This window comes from Annulohypoxylon maeteangense (assembly GCF_022496945.1).
Source record: "Annulohypoxylon maeteangense strain CBS 123835 unplaced genomic scaffold GGS22scaffold_28, whole genome shotgun sequence".
NCBI classification, from domain to species: Eukaryota; Fungi; Ascomycota; class Sordariomycetes; order Xylariales; family Hypoxylaceae; genus Annulohypoxylon; species Annulohypoxylon maeteangense.
This window is the reverse complement of record NW_025953275.1, coordinates 282129-294246: the sequence shown is the minus strand read 5'-3', so window position 1 is coordinate 294246 and position 12118 is coordinate 282129. Positions and strand designations below refer to the sequence as shown.

Here is a 12118-nt window from a genome sequence, read left to right as displayed (position 1 = left end):
GAGGAGATCAGGTCCCTGACCTGACCTGGGAGAGGAGATCAGGTCCCTGACCTGACCTGGGAGAGGAGATCAGGTCAGGATTTATTAGTAATCAACATGCTGAATTACTTACTTTCGAACTATTCATTCAACCGAATTTTGAACTGACTTTTGAACTGACTTTCGAACTGATCGATGAACTGACCGCCAAAATCAGGTCCTAATACGCATGGACCACCTGAATAGACGCTAGTCAAACCTTAAATTCATTTGCTCATCTGATTGGGTGCATCCCTTTCATGTTCGATTACTCATCTCTCGATTCAACCTTTTTATCAACTGACTATTTAACTAACTGTTCAACTGACAGCTGAACTAGCTGTTGAACTGATCTAAGGACTGACTGTTGAACCGATTGTTCAATTGACTGTTGAACTGCTTATTCAACTGATTATGTAATTAATTTCGAACTAATCGTTGAACATTAAATCCACCCACTGACCTGATTGGATGCATCCCCTAGCTTTTATCGTTTGATTGGGTGCACTCCCTGGTATAGCGGGTCCTTTCGAAACTAATTATGTAATCTTTTCGACGCATTGGCCACTCTTTGAGGTTCGAATCCTTTCGCAACTGGCATTGAAGGTGGTCCATGCATTCTTACATAATCAAGCTTTAAATTTAAATAACTTTCGAATTAATAAACTTATAAAATTAAAAAAAACTATTTTATATAATTTAAAATTTTCTTTAATTTATTTAAATTAAAATTAAATATGTTTAAAAAATCGACCTTTTTCGGTAAGTCCGAATATCCGGCTTGGTGGGCTGACGTAATGATATATGGGTCGAAAAATTACGTAATTTCGATATTTTTAATCTTTATAATTTAATAACTTCACCACCTTTTATATATATTATATAAAACCGATATATTTAAAATGAGTAAAATCTACTGCATTTTGACGATATAATCATGTTATATAAGATATATGCTTTTTCATAAATTGATAAGATTCGAAGATTAGCCCGATTGGGAACTCCGGAAACTCCGACAAGTGTTGATTTTCCCCTACGTTTCGTTGCGACACAATAACCCTCGGAGCTCGGGCACTGCTAAAAGTGTCTCCACGCATTAGCCTATTAAACTTCTGCTAAAATTTTTGGATGCGAACTTGATTTGTCTCTTCTCGCAATCTGCGCTACGGTACATATATGGCTGCCTAAGATACCTATCTACCTCTTACAATCATCGATTATCGAATCATCGGCGATATTTCGTTCAGATGGGTAAGGAGCACCTTGCCCCTGTCTTATTCCTAGATGGAGGGCTAGGCACATCTCTCGAGGACAAATACGGCGTCAAATTTGACGAGAATACCCCTCTATGGTCCTCGCATCCCCTTATCGATGACCCGGAGACCCTGCGTGCGTGCCAGAGGGATTTTGGTAGCGTTCCCGTCGATATCTTGCTTACGGCAACCTATCAGGTTTCAGCCGAGTCCTTTTCACGAACCAAGACTTCAAACCATCCACAGGGCATCGGCCGCAGTGATATCTCACCTTTCCTCGATCTAGCTATTTCGATTGCTGAGGAAGTTAAAGCTCCCGATGCTCATGTTGCTTTAAGTGTCGGGCCATATGGTGCCTGTATGGTTCCTAGCCAAGAGTATAGCGGAAAATATGATACAGAACACGATTCGTTTGAACGACTATTCAATTGGCATCGGGACCGCTTCGACTTGTTTGAACAGGTTGATCATCTAGGATCCCGTATCTCATTCATTGCTTTTGAGACCGTCCCAAGACTAGACGAAATAAAAGCTATCCGAAGACTTTTCACCCGTGCTCCGTCTTCTATATCGAATGCATTATCCCTTCTCCACGGGGAAGTACCATTTTGGATATCATGCGTCTTTCCCGGTGACGCCTATACTCTTCCTGATGGCAGTGATATTGATCAAGTGGTCGATGCTCTCTTAAGCACAGAATATTCGGACGTTATTCCTTGGGGAATTGGCATCAACTGCACTAAGATAGGAAAGCTTCCTGGCCTAGTTGAGATGTATGGTCGCTCCATTGCTAAGTTGACAAGTTCCGGTCGACTTGGAACCCATCCTATCTCCTTAGTTCTCTATCCCGATGGCACCAACGGGGAGATATACGATACGGTAACGAAGACATGGCAAGCACCGGCCAGTCACCAAACTCCCACGGTAAGTACAGTTAGAGATGCGAGTATGTGGTCTTAAAGTAAGGACGCTGAATGTGCATTTAGACCCAGTCGCCATGGGAACACCAGCTTTCTGAGGTGGTTAGCCTTGCTCAAAAGCAGCATTGCTGGAGGTCTATCGTGGTTGGTGGATGTTGCAAGGCAACTCACAGCGACATCACGAGACTTCGTGCCGTCGTTCAGGAAACTTGATTAAGGATAATCAAATGAGCCACCATCCAATCTTCTTCGTCACTCATCTATGCTCTATGGACAATGGCCCATGGTGAGTATTAGATAGGGTAAATGGAAGAGATAGTACATGGCTTTCCTTGAGGCATACGCGACTGAGGCGCAACCAATAAGTGGAGATGAATGGTGACAACGCCTACCAATTTATTGGGTAATATATTTTTCATACAAATGAGAACGTTGGAGTGTCACGTAGGATACTAACGGGCAGCACAAAACTCCAAACTCCGAACTGTCGGGGCTTGCAGAAGAGGAAATGGGAAAAAAAAGAAAATCGCAAGCTGCTAGCTGCAAATGGAATCATGATCGATATATGTTGCGTGATCGACCATTTATCATTTAGGAGTTGAGACAGCCTTATGATATTGCTTTTTACCCCCTTTTCCCTCTCCAGCGTCATAGTACATTGCTATATCTGCTTTTTTCAACACACAATCAACTTTCACTCATCAGTTTTTAGTTTCTTGACATGTTCACTGGAAGATCGGATTTTACCTCTCATATTTTTTTTTTATTGTGGGCTGCCAAGTGGCAAGCTCGTACCCGCAGTCTTGGCCTTCATGTGGTCTCTGGACCTGTTTGGATGGCCATCTGCAGAATAAACACATACAGAGATCGATCAACACAGCACACTGACACCAACAGATAAGTTTACGCTATAGTTGGAACACTATTGTTGCCCATCACGCAGTTGGCGTAGACTCATTTAACACTTTTCCACCCTGGGGTTCGGGTTATTCTATTACAAGCCTAGCACGCTAATCCCAGCGTGTCAGTATTTCGTATACGAAATATGAATCAAGGCGGAATTCCCACTGCTAAATCATGCATCAGCTAAAAGAGGCATGTAGTTTTCCAGGGGTAAACAAATCAAATTACCGGTCAATATCACGACATTTACTATGGCTCGAAATTCGTTCCTTTTCGGAATTAGAGTATTATGTATGTGGATGTTCCTAGTAACGGTACATAGCAAACGTTTCTCCAGTTGGTTACTTCTGTATGACCTACTGCAGGTCCTCAGCCGATGCAGCGAATAGACGTATCTTCCCGTTTCCAGAGGGAAGGTTGATCTAGGTGTTCGGCCGAATGAGGACTAATACCAATAGTGCGAGACGAGCTCGAACAGTGAGCATGCAATATTTACTTCGTCTGTTATGGGATTTGGCGAATGGTAGGGGATCGTCTGAACACGCCTATTTCCACAATTGCGGGTATTTCTTTTCTAGATCGGAGGATCTATCAGGAGTAGCCTTCTCAGCTTGACTTGCCAAATCAGGCTACATCACTCTTTCGTTCGCCCTATTTCCCCTGTCTGGTGCCTGCATTTCGCGCGTGGAGTCTCGTTTCTAGAGCAGCCCAAAAGCTCCAAGCCTAACTTCAACCGAGATTGACATCGACCGGGGCTGCAGTGTAAATCCCTGCAGGTTCTAAATAAACAGAAATGGTCCAAAAGAAACTCTGGGCAAACGTACCAACCAGTCGGAATGGCATATCTTGTACGATACCTGACCCCAGAGCCCACAATGTTTTCGATCTTAAAAGGTCAGCTGCTCTCCATCTTGCAGAGTTAGAATCTTTCTCTCCATCCCATCTCATCAGATTGTGCCTGCCAATAGCTCTCGTCTCATCCCGACTCGTCAGCCTCGCAATTACTTAACCGATCCAACTTCAGTCATTCGCTTGCCGTGAAGGATATCAACCGCCATAATGGTTCGTCTATTGAAGTACGCTGGCGCCAGCTCCCTACTGGTTGCTACCGTGAGCGCCAACTATGTCAGCTCCTCTCAGTACGAGGAGGAGGACTGCACCGAGACTGAGGCCTACAGCTCGACCTCGGTTTCACACCCGACTACCAGCTCCTCCGTCGGTGGATACCCGGTCATCACCCCCTCGTCTTCGGCTGGATACCCAGCTGTGAGCACCTACCCGGGTTCTTCTGCCAGCACGAAGAGCGCCACCTCCCCTGCTTATCCCACCATCTCCGTTACCCCAAGCAAGAGCGCCTCCGTCCCTGGCTCCTCTACCTCCACTGGTGCCACCTATCCCGGAGGTGAGACCGAGACCTTGACAAAGTACTCGACTTTAGTCTCCACGATCACCTCGTGCCACCCCACCGTTACCGATTGCCCAGTTGGATCAAAGACTACCGTTGTCGTCCCCTACCCGACATCGGTCCCCCAGGGACACCCCACCACCGGTGTCTCCAAGACTTACCCGGCTGAGACTCCTTCTTATCCCGTCGGAACCCCCTCCACCTACCCTGCTGGAAGCGCCAGCAACTCGGTACCTACCTACCCCGTCAGCAAGCCGGCTACTTCTTATCCCGCTTCTGTCCCGTCTTACCCGGCTGAGACCCCTAAGTACCCTACTAAGGGTTCCAGAAAGCCCGTTCCTACTTATCCTGCTGGAACTGCCGGTTACCCTGCCGCTTCTTCTACTTTCTCAACTAGCTACGGTGTCAACAGCACTACTTTCTCCGTCCCCAGCTACCCCACCGAGACACCCAAGACACCCAAGACCACCACAACCGGCTCCACTCCTATCCCTACCGCTGGCGCTGCCATCGTGGGATCTAGCGTCACCGGCGCTTTGTTCGCTTTCGCCGCTCTGTGCGTTGCCTTCTTCTAAATGGTTTAGGCCTATGGTACTAGATAGGTAGTACGTGACGAAGCCATGGAATGACGGTACTTCGAGGGTCAGGAAATATGTAAAACGCGACGGGACGGAATATAGGACTTATATTCACGTGGAGCACGATTATTACTGTACTCTTATTCTATGCGCAAGCCCGGGATGTTTACTGATCACAGGGTCCTGGGCTTGCGAAGCCAAAGCTTAGGGCGTTAATGTTTTAATATTAATGTATATAATTTATTACGGTATTCTTACCGTCACTTTAGACGAGCCAGTCTGTTGCTCCTTTGTCTTGCATTTAGATACGTAATAATGTCTTTTGAATCTGAGTATAATGCAGAAGTACGACTTGTTTCTATACCTATTCTATCAATTAACAGTGATCATTGCCGTGATTGAAATAAGTGATAATGAAATTTTCTATGTGATGATATTTATAGGTACGAGGTAAGTAAACTGATTAGAATAAAAAGGTCGGATGTCTTACCTTTCAAACACGTTATACACGTAGGTGCACCCGATCGTCGTGTGATGTCAGACTTCCGAGTGTTCCGTTCCCTTACGGCCGCACAACACAAGATACCTAATCAAAGCTTTCTACGTTAGACAAGTAAAATTATAAAATTCTAGGGAGTATTACAGTTAAGGCCTTTTTATTTTAGTCGATTTACCTATCTCGTATCAATGTAGGTAGTGTTCAATACGTACAATGCATCAAAACACAGCAGTCAGTACCTCTAATGAGTAAGAGCGCCATTGGCTTAGATTAGAAGCATCCTTTCTTTAACACCATGAGTTCCAAGGTTAGTATATACATAGGTACCCAAGCAACTTGTATATAAAGATGATAATATAGAACCATTTTCAATAAGTATGCGTTAGTAAAGGTACCTAAGAATTCAGGCCCTTTGGGTTACTAATAGATAAGAAGCCAGATTAGGAACTGGTTTCAACGATGGGACTTCTACCTATTTAACACATCAATGACTAGACAGGCACCCTTAGAGGCCCTTTTCTATAAGCAAACAGAACAAAGGGTACATTATACCATATTGTTAATGGGAGGAGAAAAAGGAACATTAAAAATCGTATTATACTGTAAGGGTGCGGTATCTTTCGACCACTATGAACGAATCGATACCTACCTAAGGTATGTATAAAGAATATACTTTATGTTTGACTAATTAAATAAGCTAGGTGAATATAAAAACTTGTTATCATATAATTGAGTGTGATGGGTGTAGGGTGGTGACTTTATGGACCGGCTACATATTGAAAAAACGTGACAGGTAGGTAAGAAGTACGTATGGATTCAGGAGCCGCAGCAGCCGGGTATAAATTGTGTCATGGAGGAGGTACCTAAGGTTGTACTCCATCCCACTGCAGTACATATATAATATTCTTGCGTTATCAATACCTACGTTTAACTGAAAATAGGGGTAGTGTGGCTTGACATATTAGAAATGTACATGTTACCTAGCATAAATGATAAGCCATGTAATAGGCTAATACCTCTCGTAACAGGAAACAAGGAATGTAGCACGAGAGTACCTATGGAGAAAGGTTGTGATAAGGTAGGCACTTCGGAAGTGTACGGTTACTTGCATCGTAGGATGTGTATGCGTATATAATCTAAGGATGATGATTCGATGTATTGTAATTGCAGGATGACAGAATGCCATGTAATCCAGTCGTGCAAGTGATATCTATAGAGATACAGAAGAATATTCTTTTGTATTTTCATGACGAGTATAGGGGAACACCACTGTAAAAATAGGAGTGATCTGCGACTTTAACTGAATGGAGGATATAGCAATGTAACATACATCAAGCTTAGAGGAGTCCAACACCCTTTATAAAAGATCTAGACGGGTTTGTGTTATGTAATTCTTATGGTCTTGGGAAGTCCATGAAAAGCGAGGACTTCTCCAAATTCGAAGGATGGGAAGATACTTATATCCAAAGAATCGTATGATTGCGGGTTTTCCCACTATATATAATATTCACAATGGATAAGTATCTAGGCAGATAATTGAATTTATAGGATTCTGGGATTCTGGCACCGAGTATATATGTCTAGGGACACTAGACCAACTACTTTCAAGATCTGATAGCTAACAAGGAATAGGGAGCTAGGGAGCTTACCCCATATACATATATACTTTGGATACGCCGGAAACCTGCATTTCTTCCTGGTTATTAATGAAATTGGTGCCAATGGGACTGTTCCTGTAGACCCAATGACGCGCGGCATTTCATTCGACCGCATCTTCGAATGGAGATTCATCCTCTCCTTTAGGGTATGCTGGTAACTGGTTCGAGGGCTCTTTGTCCTCGCTATCCTGGGATCTCGGCACAGCCCGCACGCTTGCCACGCGTTATACGCCCGATCTTGCAGTCCCATGACTTGCGGGTGTCGATCCGGACAAGATACAGTAATACATACCTAGCCAAGATCCGATGGAGCGTCACTCTGGAACCGAATTCCTAGGAACGTGGCGATGCAACTAAAAGTTTAATCCAACGTCTTTAGCAGCGCTGAGAAGAGCCGCATGCCTAAAAGAGAAAATTTGAAGGATTCTGACTCCCTGATTGGATGTTGATTAGAGGTGAGGTCGACAGCTCAGGAAGGTCGAAAAGGGGTTTCATTAACGTCGTATTTTCAAAAACTAGATCAAAGCCCCTAGGAAATTCTGCATAATATAGCATCATCTAATGTGAATAAATAACATGGCTAACATCATGACCTAGCAATTAAATGCAACTTGTTTGAAAAGCGAAGGATGAGAATAAAGGTGAGGATGAAGGGGAACATGGAGTTGGGAAAAATCGGTTAACGATTGAACCGGTAGTCCACGATTAAGCCATGATCTCCGACCCGAGACGACCCGAGGATTGTCAGTCGGGCTATTGTTATAGTGGCGAGGACATAATGCCCTTGTTAGTCACAGGATTTGCGGATTTACGGTGATCGACATTTGATGCTGCTAATGTGACCATAGGAGATACTGAATACCGCAACTCCGAATGCACGTTGAAATGTAATACGACCAAAAGGTTTAGAACGAGGGACCAACATGGATAGTTAGTGTTGGTAGTTCCATAAGATGTCGAGCTACTGTACGAAATCACGAGATAGAAAAAAAGTAAGAAATGACGATGAGTATGGATTTCTAAGCGACGGCCCCATCAGCAGGCCCGAGGGTCCGGTCCCGGCAAAGCCGTAAAGTGGGGATATGATAGGTGTAAACAAGGAAAAAGCGGAAACTACGAGATTGGGAATAGGGTTGGGGAAGAAGTAGAAGGATCCAGAAACAATGGAATAAAGGGAGGAGGAGCAGGAGGAGGTACAAAGCTGCAAGAGTGATGAATGAACAAAAGAATTAAGAGGGGAACAAAGGAACAGTCGGTAAGTGACTCATTTCCGGCATAAGCGAGACAGTTTAGTCCTTAGAGAAATGGCGCATCGGGAAAATGATTGATACCTAGAAGGGACAGGCAGACAGGATGGATGAATAGAGAAGGAAAAAAAGTGGTTGTTAATTGTGGTGTGGAATATGGATATACACGGAAAGGTGGAAAAAAGGTGGAAAGATACATCCGAATGTAGAAAAGAGTGTTGAGTGTTTTGCTCATCAATGTGGCTGTTTGTTGCTGCAGCCGTTACTGCTGCAGCTGCTGTTACTTGTAAAAAAGGTACCCTGTTGCAATTATCGACTAGATGTAGAGGAAGGTACTGTAGATTTTTGATATCTACATCTACGCAGCTACATCATACAGCTGCAGGCTGTAATTTCTAATGCGAGGCCGGAAATAAGTGGTCATACAAGTAGAGAAAAAAAAAAGAGCGAGGCGCGCCCGACGTCTCCGAAGAGTGGGAATGGGCTTGGAGGGGAAAGTGGGAAGGACCGGCCGGAAGTGCTCATTCTTATTGTTGATTCTTTTTTAAGTAAACCAATCCGATCAATCAATTCAAAAGTCTAAACCGTTAGCAAGGGCAACTTTAAAATGATCATTTTATTTATGCTAAGTAACTCGGTACATTTTATGTATGTAAATTCTAGCTTGAGGTTAGGTACACACACATTAAAGTATCTTTATATGGATACATCTGATCCATATGTACATCATACATACATCTATCCATCATTGAATGTTTAAGGTAAGGCAATCACCAGTCACCAGGCCACATCCACAGAGCCCAGTAACAGCAATAGCAACCAGCGACCAGCACATTACAGGATTACACATTACATCAAGATCTGTACAATACACCATTTTAGAAACTCGCACATCCTATCAACGACAAAATCACAGTTGACAGGTTACAAGCATTAAGTCATTAAATCATTAAGTCACCGACTCGCCTTTGCGCCTTTGCCCGGGGGGTACCAAATCGACATTTCGATTGCCCTATGGATATTTGAACTTGGATTATTAACCTGTTTTTAATACTTGAATCGTATCCGTACCGGAGCTGCCTACGATTATCTGCTCTCTATTTTGCCTGCTTCGTTCATTTTCTATTACCTATTACCGAAAGGTACACATGCATGCAACTTGACTCCTCAACTTGAAGTTCCCTCATCCCTCAGCTTGTCTTGTTAGCTTTGCTTTGCTTTGCTCTGCTTACATTGTGTGGCCGTCTAGCTTGTGACCTGAACCCTCTTTTTCATTATTACATCGAATTCTTCTACTTTATTCTGCACCTAGCACTACATAACCTATATACTTACACATTCCTTCGGGTCGCTCGGAGCAAACCCTTTCGCTCCCCATCATACGACGGGAACTACTTAACATTTGAAGGCCGATCTGCCCAGAATTGACTGGGTCCCTCGGAATTAAAAAGAAATAAAATAAAAACAACAAACCAGAGTCAAACCCATTCCCAAAAAACCTAGTGGCGCGTCTCGGTTTATATGAGAGTCGACACAACATCTCACACCTGCTCACATCCCTACCTATCCTGTCGTAACAAAGATCTGTCAGTCCGCGCAAGCAGACTACGCAATACACAAGCACACAACCTCCTCTAATCCACATTATACGCATACCATCCTGTACACATACACATACACATACACAAACGGATAGCTTATTGCCGACGCAGGTACACACACAGCCCTGTTGCATATCCATACACCACCCGTCGCCAAAGCTTACCAATCCCCTCCCTTATCCCAAGTGTACAAGTAGTCGTGGGAAGTACCGATGGCTGCTGTAGTAAGTGTATCGCAACCTATCACACCTGCGATACCAGGTCGGAACGATAGTAGTGATAGCTCTCGTTCTAGTCAGACGAGTACCGAGAAGGTCAAACTCGCCTCCCAGCTTCGCACCTCTTCATCGCTGTCAAAGCACCATCGCAGCAGCCATGAAAGCAATTCTCAAGTCGACCGCTCAGTCCAACCTAAGCGGTGGAAGACCATCCTCAAGGCCTTCAAGCATATCCACAACCTGACTCCTAAGGAGGTTGATGACTTCATGGCATCGTATGAGATATACAACCTGGACTGGGCCAACGAGGATGAAATGGTAAAGGCTTTCGGTCCCAACTACCAGGAGCGTGTTGGTGATTGCCTTCGCTCCTACTATTCGGTGTTGAACCATCTTTGCAGTCTTGGTGATGTCGAGAAGATGTACATCCCGCCGCTAATGGACAAGAAGGCGTCTGTCCTAGACAACCAGCTCCTCTACGAGGAATCTATCGCCAGGGATATTGGACTGAAGGAGGGCATGAAGGTCCTAGATCTTGGATGCGGTCGTGGGCGCGTCGCTGCCCACATGACAAGCTTTAGCGGAGTTCATGTAACCGGTCTAAATATCGATGCGAATCAGATTGCGCAGGCTAAGGACTGGAATGAGCGGTGCGGTTTCAGCAACGACTTTGTGGTCCACGATCAGAACAATTTGCCCTTACCCTTTCCTGACGAGTCTTTCGATGCCTTTTATGAGATACAGGCGCTCAGTCTCTGCAAGGACCCCTCTGCCACATTCAAAGAGGTCTACCGCCTGCTAAAGCCTGGCGCTAAGTTTTCGCTGTTGGATTGGGTCAGCTTGCCGCCGTACAACCCCGAGGATCCTGTCCATGCGGGACTAATGCGTCGCGTTAAGCCTCTGATCGGCGCTGTGGGCACCCCGACACCGGTAAGTTTTGAGAAGGCCCTCATGGATGCCGGCTTCACCGTCACAAGGTCGGACAATCCCAGCATAGACGGCCTTCAGGCCCCGCTCATCGACAAGGTCGACATTTATTTTCGCTCCGTCAGGCGCGTCATCCACGGTCTTGTCCGATTACACGCACTGCCGCCGCACTTCAAGATTCTCATGGATAGGTTATGCCTAGACGGCCAGGCGTTTGTACAAATGGACAATATGCGCCTTATTACCACGACATACCGGATCATCGCAGAGAAGCCTTTGGTATAAAGGAATTGGAGAAACGATAGGTGGGGGAGAGGGAACGGAATTTTATTATTTTTTCATGAGGGTGGATTTGGGCACGGCTATCGGAAGTCGGAGGATTCGACACCACTCTTGGTATGGCGCTGTCGTCCATCCACGCTTACGCCTCATCCTTTTTGGTGGGGTGAAAATTATTTTATCATTACGGACCTATACTTAAACTACACAACTCCCGCTCTACTCCGTCGCAGAAGCCCCCTTTACCTTCTTCCTTCCATTCTATTTTCTTTCCCTAAAGCGACTTTAGATCTCGACGAAGCATTGATCAGCATTTTATACTTAATAGCATACTGCATATTGCGTTGCTTTCTAACGGAAAGGGGAGGGGTGTTCTGTTCTTGCCATCTTTACCTCATACTTAATATACGACTTGATTTTTATGCTTATGAGCAAGGGGTGGCTGCCGAGGGAGTGGGGAGTTGGTTTCGCTTCTCCTCGACTTCGGATTTTTAAGCACATTCGGAGTTGAGCAACTATTCTTAACTTATTAGAGGGCGATTGGGCGTTCTCTTCTTCGCTTTGACGCGATACGAGTACATAGGCGGTAGTGGTAGTGAATTTAACAAACGT

At 44.8% G+C, this 12118-nt stretch overlaps 3 protein-coding genes across 3 annotated transcripts; all 3 read left to right on the top strand.

The window, feature by feature from the left end:
- Positions 1-1265: 1265 nt before the first annotated feature.
- On the top strand, positions 1266-2404 carry GGS22DRAFT_193415 (Homocysteine S-methyltransferase; the record flags this gene model as incomplete). The annotated part of the gene is made up of 2 exons (XM_047965383.1): positions 1266-2195; positions 2258-2404. 2 exons carry the CDS (start codon positions 1266-1268, stop codon positions 2402-2404), a joined length of 1077 nt encoding a protein of 358 aa, XP_047814187.1.
- Positions 2405-3894: 1490 nt separating this feature from the next.
- On the top strand, positions 3895-5197 carry GGS22DRAFT_86887 (uncharacterized protein). Its single transcript, XM_047968297.1, has 2 exons — positions 3895-3988; positions 4063-5197. The coding sequence occupies exon 2, from the start codon at positions 4154-4156 to the stop codon at positions 5072-5074; it is 921 nt and encodes a 306-aa protein (XP_047814186.1). The 5' UTR covers positions 3895-3988; positions 4063-4153; the 3' UTR covers positions 5075-5197.
- A 4651-nt stretch (positions 5198-9848) lies between these two features.
- Positions 9849-11685, top strand: GGS22DRAFT_86839 (S-adenosyl-L-methionine-dependent methyltransferase). The gene has a single exon (XM_047968295.1). The coding sequence runs from the start codon at positions 10295-10297 to the stop codon at positions 11510-11512; it is 1218 nt and encodes a 405-aa protein (XP_047814185.1). The 5' UTR covers positions 9849-10294; the 3' UTR covers positions 11513-11685.
- Positions 11686-12118: the final 433 nt, after the last annotated feature.

Coding starts and splice junctions, on each gene's coding strand:
- GGS22DRAFT_86839 (XM_047968295.1), top strand. CDS start 10,295: ATGGCTGCTGTAGTAAGTGTATCGCAACCTATCACACCTGCGATACCA.
- GGS22DRAFT_86887 (XM_047968297.1), top strand. CDS start 4,154: ATGGTTCGTCTATTGAAGTACGCTGGCGCCAGCTCCCTACTGGTTGCT.